The sequence below is a fragment of the Leucoraja erinacea genome, chromosome 1, assembly GCF_028641065.1.
Source record: "Leucoraja erinacea ecotype New England chromosome 1, Leri_hhj_1, whole genome shotgun sequence".
NCBI classification, from domain to species: Eukaryota; Metazoa; Chordata; class Chondrichthyes; order Rajiformes; family Rajidae; genus Leucoraja; species Leucoraja erinaceus.
Window position 1 is genome coordinate 108,697,619 of NC_073377.1, and position 16,182 is coordinate 108,713,800.

General features: G+C 46.4%; 1 protein-coding gene across 8 annotated transcripts in view; it reads left to right on the top strand.

The window, feature by feature from the left end:
• Window positions 1-16,182, top strand: part of map9 (microtubule-associated protein 9) — a 95,153-nt gene that overhangs the window by 27,894 nt on the left and 51,077 nt on the right. For 5 of the 8 annotated variants that reach the window (XM_055641030.1, XM_055641076.1, XM_055641058.1 and 2 more), the window contains 3 exons: window positions 1,821-2,135; window positions 8,529-8,707; window positions 14,777-14,897. In XM_055641030.1, coding sequence (XP_055497005.1) covers window positions 1,821-2,135; window positions 8,529-8,707; window positions 14,777-14,897 — 615 coding nt within the window. The remainder of the gene's footprint in view (window positions 1-1,820; window positions 2,136-8,528; window positions 8,708-14,776; window positions 14,898-16,182) is intronic. The other 3 variants (XM_055641084.1, XM_055641067.1, XM_055641094.1) reach the window with 3 other exon arrangements.

Sequence of the window (16,182 nt, forward strand, 5' to 3'; positions counted from 1 at the left end):
GACAGGGAGCATTCTCGATCTTCCAACCTTCATTGCAATTTTTCTCTAACTAATGCAATAATGCTGTAAAATACTTTGCATTCTGGTATATTTTTCTCTCTGCACTTGTGCATGATATATTCCATCTATGTCAATGTGCTGATAATAAAACCAACTTATCAGAACTGAACAAGGAGGAGGACACAAATGCAGGCTCAGACACAGGGCAGATCAGTCTTCAGAGTTTAATCGGTCCAAGTCGGTACACAGGTAAGCAAAACAGAGGCAACAGTACAATCTAGGAGCAGGCAAAAAACAGAGGTCGAAAAACAGGCAATGGTCGAGGTCACAAGATTTCTAGAGCTGGAACGAAGTGATACCAAGTAGCATACACAACGAACTGGCAATGAGAACTAAAACACAAAGGGCTTAAATACAGACTAGCAGGGGATAACGAGACACAGGTGAAACACATCAGGGCGGGGCCAATAATCACATGAGGGTAAACGACCTGACAGAAAATGGGACCTGAAACAAGAGGAGATGCGAGACACCAAAATAAAACAAGAATGCACACTCTAATACTAAAAAACAATAAGAAACAGAAACTAGATCAAACCCGAGACCTGACACAACTTTGTGGAGAGTTCCATAAATTGCTGTTCAAGCTCCAAGCCCCGTAGCTCAAGCAATTCTAGCTGATAACATTTCTTGTACCCATGGATGGTCAGATCTGCCCCTGCCCAGATGCAGTTGGTATGCTCTAAATTGGTACATTTAAAACATTTAAACTGTTATGGGAAGCAGCAAGATTGAGCTGTGTGATTTTGAGCAGCTCCATCATATAGGAGCAGGAGGAACTTTGCTTGTTGAATATTTTCTGCATTGCAAGTGTTTTGACTGCAAAGCATTTAATTACTGTAAAATGTTTTGGGACGTTGAGTTTGCGGAGGATGAACGCAAACAAATTGACTTCTATGATTAAGTAATAAAACTCTTCATTGGCATAAACACTGTGACACAATGATACAGTGGTAGAGTTGCTGCCTTACAGTGTCGGAGACCCGGGTTCGATCCTAACTGCGGTGCTGTCTGTACAGAGTTTGTACGTTTTCCCTGTGACCGCATGGGTTTTCTCTGGGTGCTCCGGTTTCCTCCCACATCTCAAAGAGTAAATTGTCCCTAGTGTGCAGGATTGCACTAGTATACGAGCGTGGACTCGGTGGGCCAAAAGGGCTAGTTTCCACACTGTATCTCTGAACTAAACTAAATTAAACATAACCCTTTAAGTCAGATGTGATTTCTTTGAGGCAGTTTTCGAATTTGCTCAGAATCCTGGTGCTACCATTCTAAGCAAATTCCAGAGATCCACCCATTTCTATTAACCCAGATATTTCAACATAAATTGGAAATTCCCTTTGTTCTGTTTTCACACCTTACACTTCCTTATCTACACACTTTCTTATCTGTGTACCCTCCTCTCCCCTGACATAAGTCGGAAGAAAGGTCTTGACCCGAAATGTTACCCATTCCTTCTCTCCAGAGATGCTGCCTGTCCCGCTGAGTGGCTCTAGCATTTTGTGTCTTTCATTTTAAACCAGCGTCTGCTGTTCCTTCCCACACATAACCAATTCTAATTTTTGCTCCCACTAGTCCAGCACATTTTCTCAAGAATGACCCAGTTATTATTTGCTTGCAAACCCCCTTCTGCCCTTTGTGGTGATTTTGGAATAGATTCCCTGGGAAGGGAACATAAGGCACATAAAGGAGGGTCAACATTTAAGAAAAAAGGAAATTTGATCTTCAATCTAATCCATGTTGGACAAATTGTTATTTTGCAGAGCTAATGAAGGATTTTGGTATCAAAACAAGAACTGCAAGCTCTGAGAAAACAGAGAAGAAACCATTGATGTGTCATTATGTGTTTCCAGATTATGAGAAACCAAGAAGAATATTTATGAAGAATACAAAAAACAATGATGCTGAACTTAATATTTTAACTATCACAGAAAAACCAGCAGAACACCATCACAATAATGACCAATGGAGCCCGCCATCTTTTTTGAAATCTGCAAAGAGTAACTGGAGAGAAAATGAGGGGAAAGCACCTATCCCTAAACCAAGGGACTATAAAATGAAACAATCATCTTCAACAGGTATTTTATTTTTAATATATGATGACATTAACCTAATGTAACACATTAAACATTGCAATTCAGTTTTTGAAGTGTCTCGACCCGAAATGTCACATATTCCTTTTCTTCAGAGATGCTGCCTGACCCACTGAGTTACTCCAGCACTTTGTGTCTATCTTCAAAACGTGGCCTTTGGATTGGTTGTCAGTGTATTCCAGTGTCGGAGCAGCAACGAGACATTTCAAAAGGCAACATTTGGATCGGTTGAGTCGGTCTATTTCAGTATGGGAACAGCAGCGGGGATTTCAAAAGGCAATGGTTGGATTAGTTGAGTCAGTGCATATCAATGTCGGAGCAGTAGCGAGTAATTTCAAAAGCTGGATTGGTTTAGACTTTACTTTTAGGCATTAGAACCTATTTCAGCATCAGAGCAGATGCAGGAGATTTCAAAAGGCAGGCGGTGGATTGGTTAAGTGATCAAAATTGCTGTGGGGGGAGGGGGGTTAGTGTGAGGCTTCGGCTCAAGAGTTTCAGCGAGGAGGCTAGGGTGACATGGTGGCGCCGCGGTAGCGTTGCTGCCTTACAGCGCTACAGACCCGGGTTCAATCCTGACTACAGGTGCTGTCTGTACGGAGTTGGTATGTTCTGCACGTGACCTGCGTTGGTTTTCTCTGGGATCTTCGGTTTCCTCCCACACTTCAAAGATGTAGGCTAGTTAGCTTGGAAGGATTGTAAATTGTCCCCAGTATGTGTAGGACAGTGTAAGTGTGCGGGAATCGCTGGTCGGCACGAACTCTGTAGGCCGAAGGATGTAGGAGTACAGGTGCATGGTTCCTTGAAGGTTGTGCCACAGGTAGATAGGGTGATCAAAAAGGCTTTGGCACATTGGCCTTCATCAGTCAAAGTATTGAGTATAAAAGTTGGGAGGTCATGTTGCAGTTATATAAGGCATTGGTGAGACCGCACTTAGAGTATTGTGTTCAGTTCTGGGCACCATGTTCCAGGAAAGGTGTTGTCCAGTTGGAAAAGGTGCAAAGAAGATTTACAAGGATGTCGCCTGGACTCGAGCTCGAGGTTTCGCAGGCTGAGACTCTATTCCTTGGTGCACAGGAGTATGAGAGATGATCTTATAGAGGTGTATAAAATCATGAGAGGAATAGATCGGGAAGATGCACAGAGACCCTTGTCCGCAGTAGGGAAATCGAGAAGCAGAGGACATAGGTTGAAGATAAAGGAGGAAAGATTTAATAAGAATCTAAGGGTTAACATTTTTGCACAAAGAGTGGTGAGTGTATGTAGGCAGCGACCATTGCAACATTTAAGAAACACTTAGATAGGTACATTGGATAGGACAGGTTTAAAGGGATATGGGCCAAACACAGGCAGGTGAGACTAGTATAGATGGGACATGTTGGTCGGTGTGGGCAAGTTATGCTGAAGGGCCTGTTTCCATGCTGTATGACTCCATGACTCTACAAGAGAGTAGGTGGATGAACATGATAAAAGGAATAGACAGTGAGTGCAGGTGGCTCCTCTGCCATTCCGTTCAAAACAAACATAAAATGCTGGAGTAACTCAGAGAAGGAATGGGTGATGTTTCGTGTTGAGACCCTTCCTTTGACCCGAAACGTCACTCATTCCTTCTCTCCACAGATGCCGCCTGTCCCGCTGAGTTACTCCAGCATTTTGTGTCTACCTTCGCTTTAAACTAGCATCTGCAGTTCTTTCCAACACATTATACCCTCCTGGATACTGTTGAGGGGGTTGATATGTCAGGGTTGAGCAACAGTAGCAGTCAGAGGTTTGGCAGCGAACCTAGTTCTAAGGCACAGCAGGGAAAGGTAATTTCAGGCAGAACTATAGTAGTAGGAGACCTCTTAGATAGAGGGACAGACAGGAGATTCCGTGGGAGCAATTGAGACTCCAGGGTGGTGCTTAGTCTCCCTGTTGCCAAGTTCCATGATGTCTCGGAGCGGCTGCATTACATTGTCAAGGGGGAGGGTGAGCAGCCAGAAATCGTTGTCCACGTTAGCGCAAATGATGTGGCTAGGAAAAGGGATGACATCCTGTAAAATGATTATAGGGAGTGAGGCAAAAGGACTTCCAAGGCAGTGATCTCCAGATTACTTCAAGTGTCATGTGCTAGTGAGGGTAGGAAATGGAAGATAGGGCAGATGAATGTGTAGCTGTCAAGTTGGTGTAGGAGGCAGGGATTCAGGTTTTTGAACCATTGGGATCTCCTCTGGGGCAGAGGCGAGATTTACGGGAGAGATGGAATGGGTGATGTTAGAGGGGAACCAATATCTTGGCGGACAAGTGTCCTGGCATGAGGCCCCTGACATGTTGGATTGAATTGCATTTATTTTAAAGCGAGAAGACTGATAGGTAAGGCAGGTGAATATTGGGCTTGGATATGGATGTGTGACTGGGATGTTGTAGCCATTAGTGATACCTGGCCAAGAGACAGACAGGTTTATCAGCGTAATGTTCCAGTGTACAGGTGCTACAGGAAAGGTATAAGTGAGAGTAAAAGAAGTGGGATGTTGCATTATTGATGAAGGAAAATGTCATGGCAGTAATAATAATAATAATACATGTTATTTATGGGCGCCTTTCAAGAGTCTCAAGGACACCTTCCAAAAATTTAGCAAGTAGAGGAAAAACATGTAAGCGGAATGAAATAAATAGTAGAGGCATGACTAGTACACAAATTAAAGACAGAATTCAATTCAAAACACAATATGAGGCAATTCAAGCACCGATGAAAAGGGAGGGGGACGTGGGGCTAAGGATAGGCAGAGTTGAAGAGATGGGTCTTGAGGCGGGACTGGAAGATGGTGAGGGACACGGAATTGTGGATCAGTTGGGGGAGGGAGTTCCAGAGCCTTGGAGCTGCCCTGGAGAAGGCTCTGTCCCCAAAACTGCGGAGGTTGGACTTGTGGATGGAGAGGAGACCGGCTGATGTGGATCTGAGGGACCGTGAGGGTTGGTAGGGGGAGAGGAGGTCAGTGAGATATGGGGGGGGGGGGGGGGGCAGATGGTGGAGGGCTTTGTAGGTGAGGACCAGGATTTTGTAGGTGATCCGGTGGGAGATGGGAAGCCAGTGAAGTTGTTTGAGGACTGGAGTGATGTGATGCCAGGATTTGGTGTGGGCGATGAGTCGGGCGGCTGCGTTCTGGACCAGTTGGAGTCGGTTGATGTAGGTGGAGCTGATGCAGTAGTCCAAGATGACATTACTGATGGTACATCCAGTGAAGACATATGGATGCACTTGAGAAATAAAAAGGGAATGGTCACCTTGTTGGCAGTGAACTAGAACACTAAATAGTCAACGGGAATTAGAAGAGCAAATATGCCAGGAGATTACGGACAGCTGCAAGACCAGTAAGATTGACAGAGTAGGGGATTTTAACTCTCCAAATATAGATTGGACTGTCTTACTGCCAAGGGCTTAAATGGGGTGGAATTTGTCAAATGCCATAGAATCATTGAGTCGTACAGCGTGGAAACTGGCCCTTTGACCCAACTTGACCACATCGACCAAGATTCCCAATCTATTCTCGTCCCGCCTGCATGCATTTGGCCCATACTGTTCCACATCTTTCCTATCCATGTACTTGTCCAGTGGGACAGACAGCATCTTTGGAGAGAAGGAATGGGTAATGTTTCGGGTCAAGACCCTTCTTCAGACTCGAGTCTCGACCCGAAACGTCACCTAATCCTTCTCTCCAGAGATGCTGTCTGTCCCGCTATTCCAGCTTTTTGTGTCTATCTTCAGTTTAAACCAGCATCTGCAGTTCCTTCCTATACATGTAGTTGTCCAAATGTTTTTTAAGTATTGTGATAGTACTTGCCTCAATTACTTCCTCTGGCAGCTCGTTCCATATACCTACCACTCATTGTGTAAAAAAGTTGCCTCTCTAGATCCTGTTAAATCTTTTCCCCCTCCCCTTAAACGTATGCCTAGATGTCAGAGGATAATGTGGTGGTGTGAAAGGTGACGACCAGGGGAACTTTGTCCCTGCTGCGTCTGGGGGGGAGGGGGAGAGAGAGCAGAACTACGGGACACCCACATGTGGGGGCGCCATCTATGACAGAATGGGGAAACCCACGTTCACTGAAGAATGAGGACATTTCTGATGAACACCTCATCTTCGGAGCAGATGCAGCAAAGACAGAGGAATTGAGAGTAGGGAATATCATCTTTGCAGGAGACGGGATGGGAAGAATTGTTGTCCAGATAACTATGGGAGTCGCTAGGTTTGTAATAAACACTAGACCAAGTGCAGACCCGTTGGGTCTGTTCCCCCAACGTGCGGTTGTGGGGGGTGGGGGAGGCGGCATGCAGCATCACACACACTAACTATCCCCCCCCCCCCCTCACGCTAATTACCCCCCTAGATATTATATTAATATTATTAATTTGCTCCTTTTACACCATAACCACCCTATCTACGGACGCATAGCCCCCAACTTGCAGTGACGGGGGTAGAGAGTGAGGGCAGAGAGAGAAGGGACAGAGAGAGACAGAGAGAGGGGCAAGAGGGATAGGGGGGTGGAGAGGGAGGAGGAAGAGGGAAGGTGGGGGGTGAGAGGGGGGAAAGGTGGGGGTTTAGGGGAGGGAGGGTGGGGGAGAGAGAGAGAGGGTGAGAGGGGGGAGGGAGGGTGGGGGAGGGAGGATGGGGAGAGAGAGGGGGGGAGAGAGAGGGGGGGGAGGTGGGGAGGGAAGAGGGTAGGGGGGTGGGGGAGGGGGGGGGAGGAGAGGGGGTGGGAGGGAGGGGGGGAGGGGAGGGGAGGGGGGAGAGGGAGGGAGGGGAGGAGAGAGGAGGGGGGGGGGGAGAGGAGAGGGTGTGCAGAGAGGGGGGGGGGGTGATGGGGAGGGGGGGGGCTGGGGGAGGAGGGGGAGCAGATGATGGGGAGTCGGATGAGGGTACAGGGAGGGAAGGGGGCGCTAGGGGTGTGTGAGGGGAGGGAGGTTTAGGGGGAGGGGATGGAGGGCTTCAGATCCTGGGAGTCATGAGAGGGATGGGAGGGGAGGAGGAAGGGGTCTCCTCAGAGGCACCATCGAGAGAGAGGCATCACAGTATGGTATGGCAACTGCTCTGTCTCCGACCGGAGGGCAGGGGTGGTGAGAACGGAGGGCGCTCAGCAGCCAAGGAGACCCCAACCATGGCTGTTTACCCTCCTACCATCCGGGGGGAGTGGGGGAGAGGAGGGCTTCTTTCCGGCGGCTGTCAGGGGGAGGAGGATGAGGGGATGTGATGGGGAGAGGGAATCTGGGGAGAGAGAGAGAGAGAGAGACAGGGGGAGAGAGAGAGGGATAGGGAGAGAGAGAACTGGGGAGAGAGAGGAGGGGAGAGAGAGAGAGAGAGGGTGCCTTTTTACCCAAACCCCCCAAACAACCATTTGCAGGCAGTGCTTTTTTACCTCAAACTAACCATATTTTCATTTTCAAACCACATTATGGGTACTCACAGCTGTGGAGACATTTGTTCAGTGTCATTCAGAGCTCTGATTGAGGCACACCACTTGCAGAGACTGATTGAGGCACACCACTTGCAGAGACTGATTGAGGCACACCACTTCCTGGTTTTATAGCCCCTCACCCTCCCTCCAGCGGGGGCAGCAGAGAGAATGGGGAATTTTGTAAAAACATTAATATCTCTGTCACTTTTCTTCAACGGGAAAAATCCTCGGCACATATACGGCGGAGGAGGGCTCTGAGCGAGGTGTCCAAAAATGACGGCCGTAGGTGGCGGCGTTCTCTCGGAAATCGCAGCACAGAAGGCCAAAACCGGTCTTTTAGTAATATAGATATGTCGATAGTCTGTCTCCTATGATGCAGGCAGAGAGATCGAGAAAAGGGAGAGAAGTGACTGAGAGTCTAGGTGAATTTAAAGGCAGGGTGGAAGTTAGTGGCGAAGTTAATAAAGTCCATGAGTTCAGCAAGAGGGAGGAGTATTATGTTCAGTTTTGGTCACCCAGGCTTAGGAAAGATGTTAGGTTGGAAAGATTGCAGAGAAGATTTACAAAGATGTTGCCAGGACTTGAGGACCTCAGTTATAGAGAGAAGTAATAGGATCCTGAGGTACTGATTTTCACACAGAGGGTGGTGGGTATATGGAACGAGCTCCCAGAGATGGTAGTTGAGGCAGGTACTATAACAACATTTACCAGCACAGGAAAAGTTTCGAGGAATCTAGACTGCACGTAGGTACGAGGGACTAGTGTAGTAAAGGTGGGGCATCTTGTTTGGCAGAGGCAAGTTGGGCCAATGGGCCTGTTTCAGTGCTATATGACTCTGTGACACTAGAACTATTTTTTCCTTGATCTGTATATTGCTAACATGTTAATTGCACAACAGGAAAAGGCACTAAATCTATGATTCCATTTTTTGTTTCTGCTTTTGTGAAGAAAGGGAAACGAAGAGTTCACTTTCAGGTGAATCTCCAAAACCAAGACCACGTTACAATCTTTTGAAAGATGAAAGAAATTATTTGGAGAAGCAAGACGATAACCTTTTTAATATGTCTCAATCGCCGTTTTCTTCAGCTGTCAAACACAAATTGCACTCTGGAGGTTCACATTCTGAGGTAATGCAAGCAAACGTGTTGTTTTCTTAATAGTGCTGAATAATATCTTTGATTGAACTTTATGAGGGGACAAAACATGTTGTGGTCTGTGGGAGATAATTAGAATGCTGAACATAGACCTGGAACAGGCCCATAGACTCGCAATGTTCATGCCGAACATGATGCCAAGTTAAACTAATCTCAGCCTGCATGTGATCCATATCCCTGCATTCCCTACATATCCATTTCTAAGAGCCTCTTTATTGCTATAATCTTATCTGCCTCCACCACCACACATTCTAGGCATTCACTACTCATCGTGTAAACAAAAATGTCCCTCATATCTCATTAAAACATTGATCCACTCACTGCAAAACTGTGCCGTCAAGTCTTTGTCATTCCCACTCTGGCAAAAAGTGTCTGACTGTGTACCCTGTCTATTCTGCTAGTTCACATTGTCATTGGAAAATATTACCAAAATCAGGCACAAATCCAGCAATGATCGCCGTGATTTTCTAAACTAGTTGTGAACAGCATGAAAAAAAAATTTGAAATTCATGGAGGGATAAATTCATAGATAATTAATTTATTTGCAGAGCAAGTTTAATGTGAACAAGTGTAAGGTGGGACGTTGAATGTAAGAGGAAAGTAGACAGTTGATAGCAAATCCCTTAACAGCAAAGCAGTGGAGCGATCTTGGGGTTCCAAGTCCAAAGCTTGCTGAAAGTGTAGGAAGGAACTGCAGATGCTGGTTTACACTGAAGATAGACACATAAAACCCTTCTCTCCAGAGATGCTTCCTGAAAGTAGCAACATCAGTAGGTAGAGTGGTATAGAGTGGTTATACTTGCCGAGGACAGTCTAGGCATGGAGTATAAGAGTCAAGTAATCATGTTACAGCTTTATTTGGAGTATTGTGTGCAGTTCTTGTTGCCTTATTTACAGGAAGGATGTGGATTTGGGGAGAGGTGCAGAAGAGTTTTACCAGAATGTTTCTGGACAAACTTTTATTGTTTTCTTTGGAGCTTCGGAGGTCGATAGTATATAAAGTCGTGAGGCATAACTAGGGTAGATAATCAGAATCATTTTCTCAGGAATGAAATATTGGTTCAAAAAACATAGGTTTAAGGTCAGATGGGGAAAGTTTAAAGTTCAGAAAACTGGAGGCAAATGTTAACCCTCTATTAACGAAGGGCTGCAGGGAAAAGGCTGGGAACTACAGGCTAGTGAGTTTAACATCTGTGGTTAGAAAGTTACTAGAGAGTATTCTGAGGAATAGGATATACATGCACTTAGATGGACAAGGGGTGATTAGGGATGGTCAACTTGGTTTTGTACATGAGAGGTTGTGTCTCACGAAACTGATTTAGTTGTTTGAGGACATGACCAAAAAGATCAATGAAGTCAGAGCTGTCGACGTTATATACATGGATTCTAGTAATACATTTGGCAAGGTTCCACATGTTAGGCTGCTCTGGAAGGTTAGATCCTATGTGATTCAAGGAGAGATAGCTGAATGGATAAAAAATTGGCTTTGTGGAAGGAAGCAGAGGGTGATGGTGGAAGGTTGCTTTTCTGACTGGAGGCCTGTGCCTCACAGTTCAGTGCTGGGCCCATTGCTGTTTGTCATCTATATTACAATCACAATAATACTTTATTAGCCAAGTATGTTTTGCAATATACGAGGAATTTCATTTACCAAGTCAGTCATACAAATAAAAAGCAACGGAACGCACAAAACACATTTTAACATAAACATCCACCACAGAGACTCCTCCACATTCTTCACTTTGATGTAAGGTGAAAAAAGTTCAATCTCTTCCCTTTGCTCTCTCGCGGTCGGGGGCCTCGAGCCTTTCATTGACGGGATGATCTTGACACGCGTAGCCAGCGGTGGGCCCTCCACGTCGAGGCGATCAGCTTCTGCATCGGGGGGATGTCAGTTCCCCCGCGCCGGAAAATCGAACCCCGCGTCGGGGCTGTTCGAACCTTCCTCGATATTGGAGCTCCCGACATCCATGGCCTCTCCTGAGACTGCGAGCTCCCAGTGTAAAGTCCGCAGGCCTCGGTTGGAACGATCCCAGGCAAGGGATCGGCCCCGCAGTGCAGCCCATGGTCAGTCCGAGGAGGCCTCCAGCTCCATCGATGGTAGGGCGCTGAGCGACCGGAGAATGCAATCCGAAAATTAAACGCATCTCCGGCAAGGTAAGAAATTGGAAAAAAAGTTACCCCCAACCACTCCCCCTCCCCCCCCCACATAAAACAAACTGGAGAACATTTACACAAACATTTAACACACACTAAAAAATTAAAAAAAGGCGAAAAAACAGACTATTGGCGGGGCTGCCAATCGTGCGGCGCCCCTGGTGGTGTGCCAAATCAATGATTTGGATAAGAACGTACATTGCAAGGTTAGCAAGTTTGCAGATGACATAAAAGTGGGTGGTATTGTAGATAATGAAGGTGGTTGTCAAGAATTACAGCAGGATCTTGATCAGGTGGGCTGAGGAATGGTTGATGGAATTTGATACAGAGAAGTGTGAAATGTTGCATTTTGGGTGCAATAACATGGGCAGAACCTACACAGTAAACGGTAGAGCTCGGAAGAGTGTTGCAGTGCAGAGGAATCTAGGAGTACAGGCACATAGTTCATTGAAAGTGGCATCTTAGGTAGATAGGATGGACACACAGGCTTTTGGCACAGTGGCTTTCAGTCAGAGTATTGAGTATAGAAATTGGTAGGTCATTGTGCAGTTGTATAAGACGTTGGTGAGGCCTCATTGAGGGTATTGTGTTCAGTTTTGGGCACCATGTAATTGGAAAGATTTTGTCAAGCTGGAAAGGATGCAGAGAAGATTTACAAGGATGTTGCCAGGCCTCGAGGGTCCTGAGCTATGGAGAGAGGTTGAGTAGGCTCGAACACTATTCCTTGGAGCGCAGGAGGATGAAAGGAGATCTGAAAGAGGTGTATAAAATCAGAAAGGAATAGATTGGGTAGACGTACAGAGTCTCTTGCACAGAGTAGGAGAATCGAGAACCAGAGGACATACATTTAAGGTGGGGGGGGGGGGGGGGGGGAAAGATTTAATAGGAACCTGAGCGGTAACCTTTTATCACAAAGGTTGGTAGATGTATGGAACGAGCTGCCAAAGGAGATATTTGAGGCAGGTACTATCGCAACGTTAAGAAACATTTAGACAGGTACATAGATAGGACAGGATTAGATGGTTATGGCCCAAATGCAGGTAGATGGGACTAGTGTAGATGAGACATGTTGGCCAGTGTGGGCAAGTTGGGCCAAAGGGCCTGTTTCCACACTGTAAGACTATGACTATGAGAAGTGCGGGACTAGTATTTTCCCCCAGAGAATAGTGGTGGAACCACATACATTAGAGGCTTTTACGTAGGCATGTGGATATGCAGGGAACAGGGACTTTTGGATCATGTGCTGGCAGAGATTAACTTGGCATCACATTGAACACTCTCCTCTGCCTGGTGGAGCTGGTCCTCACTCTCAACAAATTCTCCTTCGACTCCTCCCACTTCCTCCAAATCAAAGGCGGAGCCATGGACACTTGCATGGGCCCTAGCTCTGCCTGCCTCATTGCAGGGTAGGCCGGACAATCCCTGTTCCAGGCGTACACTGGCACTATCCCCGAATATCTCCGCTACATTGACGACTGCATCGGGGCTATCTCCTGCACCTATGCAGAATTCATGGACTTCATTAACTTCACTATCAATTTCCATCCTGCACTCAAATTCAAATGGACCATCTACGACACCTCCCACCCTTTTCTTGACCTCACCATTCCAATCACGGGAGATAGACTATCGACTGACATTTGTTACAAACCTACTGACTCCCAAAGCTATCTGGACTACACTTCTTCCCACCCTGCTTCCTGCAAAGTTTCTATCCCCCCTACTCCCAATTCCTCTGTCTCCATCGTATCTGCGCCCAAGATGAGGTGTTCCATACCAGGGCATCCGAGATGTCCTCATTCTTTAGTGAATGGGGGTTCCCCTCTTCTGTCACAGATAAGGCCCTCACACGTGTCTCCTCGGTATCCCGTACTTCCACTCTTGCTCCCCTTCCCCACAGTCGCAACAGAGACAGAGTATCCCTAATCCTCACCTTTCGCCTCATACAGCCGTTGCATACAGCACATAATCCTCTGACATTTTCGTCGCCTCCAACGGGATGCCACCATCTTCCCATCTCCACCCCCACCCCTTTCCGCTTTCTACAGAGACCGTTCTCTCCGCAATTCCCTGGTTCATTCATTCATTCCCTTCCAAACTAACCCCACCCCGGTACCTTCCCCTGTAACCGCAGGAGATTCAACACCTGTCCTTATACCTCCTCCCTTGTCTCCATCCAGGGAACCCGACAGGTGAGGCAGAGGATCACTTGCACCTCCTAATACGTTCATAACTGAGAGCAGAATTAGGCCATTCGGCCCAACAAGTCTACTCCGCCATACAATCATGGCTGATCTGTCTCTCCCGCTCAACCCCATTCTTTTGCCTTCTCACCATAACCTTCTCCAATCTCATTTACTGTATCCGTTGTTCTCGGTGTGAACTCCAATATATCGGCGAATCCAGATGCAGACTGGGCGATCGTTTCGCTGAACACCTACGCTCAGACCGCCTTGGCACATGCGATCACCCGGTTGCCAAACATTTTAACTCCCCTTCTCATTCCCATACTGACCTTTTTGCCTTGGGCCTCCTCCACTGTCAGAGTGAGGCCACGTGCAAATTGGAGGAGCAACAGCTCTTATTTCACTTGTGCAGCTTACAAGCCAGCGGTATGAATATCAATTTCTCTAATTTCTAGTAACCCTTGCATATCCTCTCTCTCCTTCACTCCCCCATCCTAGTTGTCATGCTAGTTTCACTGTTTGTATACCTTCATCATCACCTCTTCCACAGCCAACAATGGATCATTGTGGGCTCCACCTTTCCTGAGTCATTGTTGCCGGCTTTGATTTGTTCTGTACCGTTTCTAACCTCTAGATACCCTCTCCCCTGACACTCTGTCTGAAGCAGGTTCTCTACCCGAAATAGCACCTATCCTTTCTTCGAGAGAAGCTGCCTGATCCACTGAGATACTTCAGTATTTTGAATATAGAAGTTGGGAGGTCACGTTACAGTTGCACAAGACATCGGTGAGACCATATTTGGAGAGTATTATGTTCAGTTTTGGTCACCCTATTATAGGAAAGATGTTCTCAAGCTGGAAAGGATGCAGAGAAGATTTATGAGAAAGTTGTCAGGACTCAAGGGCCTGAGCTGTAGGGAATGGTTGAGCAGGCTGGGACTTTATTCCTTGGAGTGCAGGAGTATGAGCGGTGATCTTATAGAGATGTACAAGATCATGAGAGGAGTAGATAGGGTAAATGCACAGAGCCTTTTATCCAGAGTAAATAGGTTTAATGTGAGGGGGGAAAGATTTAATATTAACCTGAGGGCAACTTTCTTACATAAAGGATGGTAGGAGTATGGAATGAACTGCCAGTGGAGATAGTTGAGGCAAGTGTAGTTTAGAGATACAGCGCAGAAACAGGCCCTTCAGCCCACCAAATCCGTGCCAACCAGCGATCTCCGTACACTAACACTATCCTACACACTAGGAACAATTTACAATCTTTACCAAAGTTAATTAATCTATAAACCTGTACGTCTTTGGGGTGTGGGGGGAAACCGGAGACAGCACCCGGAGTTAAGATCAAACCCGGGCCTCTGGCAATGTCAGGTAGCAACGCTACCACTGCGCCTCTGTGCCGCCGGTTCCATCACAACGATTAAGAAACATTTAGACAGGTACATGGATTAGATAGGTCTAGAAGGATATGGGCCAAACGCAGGCAGGTGGGACTAGTGAGATGGGCATGTGGGTCGATGTGGGGACGTTGGGCCGAAGGGCCTGGTTCCACACAGTAGACACTGTGACTCTTTTACTCAAGCTCTCCGGCCACACAACCTCTTTATGAATCTTTTCTGTGCTCTCATTGGCTTAATTGCATCCTTCCTATATTGTTTATATCTTGTTAATTTATAAAGTATTTCTTGTTATTCAAGTATTCAAGAAGTGCCAGTCTTCTGTCAAAAGCATCATCATTAAACATAAGCAGAAGTACATCATCAATACCCGATGCCAGGTTTGCAGATTATATTGAAGCACAAGTGCAATCTCCTACAGGTTGGTTAATGAAGTTAATAATATTTCTACAATACTTATATTCAAAGGGACATTCTTAGGTATTTTAAAAGCAGAGATTGACAGATACTTGATTAGTAGGAGTATCAAAGGTTATGTGGCGAAGGCAGGAGAATGGGGTTGAGAGGGAAAGATACATCAGCTGTGATTGAATGGCGGATTAGGCTTGATGGGCTGAATGGCCTGCTTCTGCTCCTATGACTTATGAACATAAATTTGGGGGCAGTTATAGCTGTCAATGGAGTGGTGTGCTCCTCCAGTCTGATGTGGGGAATTAGTGTGCAGTTTAGTGTCCCTGGCGGCTATGAATGCAGGAGGTGTGTTCAGCTGTAGCTCCTCTCATAGCACACGGATCAGTTGGAGTGACACACTGAAGAGCATACAGGAGGCAAAGAGGGTTGTAGGCTGTAGGTTCAGGGTGGTGGTCACACCAACGGTTCAGACAGATGGATGGGTGGTCACCAGGAGAGGTACACAGGAAATGCCGGAGTAAGATTGATGGGGATCAACTGCCTCCACCACTTCCTCTGGCAGTCTGTTCCATGTAAGCAGTAAAATGTTGTTTTACATGCTATCCAGGTAAATTGTACCATGCACAGGTAGAACAGGTAGTGCAAAAGAGAAAGGAAACAAAGTTCAGAATATATTGTTATAGCTACAGCGAACATGTAGATAAGAAATGTGCAGGGCTGCATCGAGGTAGATTTGAAGATTGGAAATACATCCCTAATACATGAGAAATCTTTTGAAGAGTCTGAATCCAGCTGGGAAGTAGCTTGATTCTCGTGATACATGCTTTCAAGCTTTTGGATCTTCTGCACAATAGGAGAGTGGAGAAGAGAGAGGGAGTGAGTAGTTTCTTGATTATGTTGGCCACTTTCCTGAGGCAGTATGTATGGATGAAGATGATTAGGCAGAGGGGAGGGGAGCCTGAGCTGCATCCACAACTCTTGGACAGCACAGTTCCATGCCTTCCATGCATAGATTGCTTTCAATGGTGCATCTATAGAGATTTGCAAGGATCTTTAAAGACATGCTGTATTTTAATAGACAATAGTGCAGAAGTAAGCCATTCGGCCCTTCGAGCCAGCACCGCCATTCAATGTGATCATGGCTGATCATCCCCAATCAGTACCCCGTTCCTGCCTTCTCCCCATATTCCCTGACTCCGTAATTTTTAAGAGCCCTATCTAGCTCTCTTGAAAGCATCCAGAGAACCTGCCTCCACCGCCCTCTGAGGCAGAGAATTCCACAGACTCACCACTCT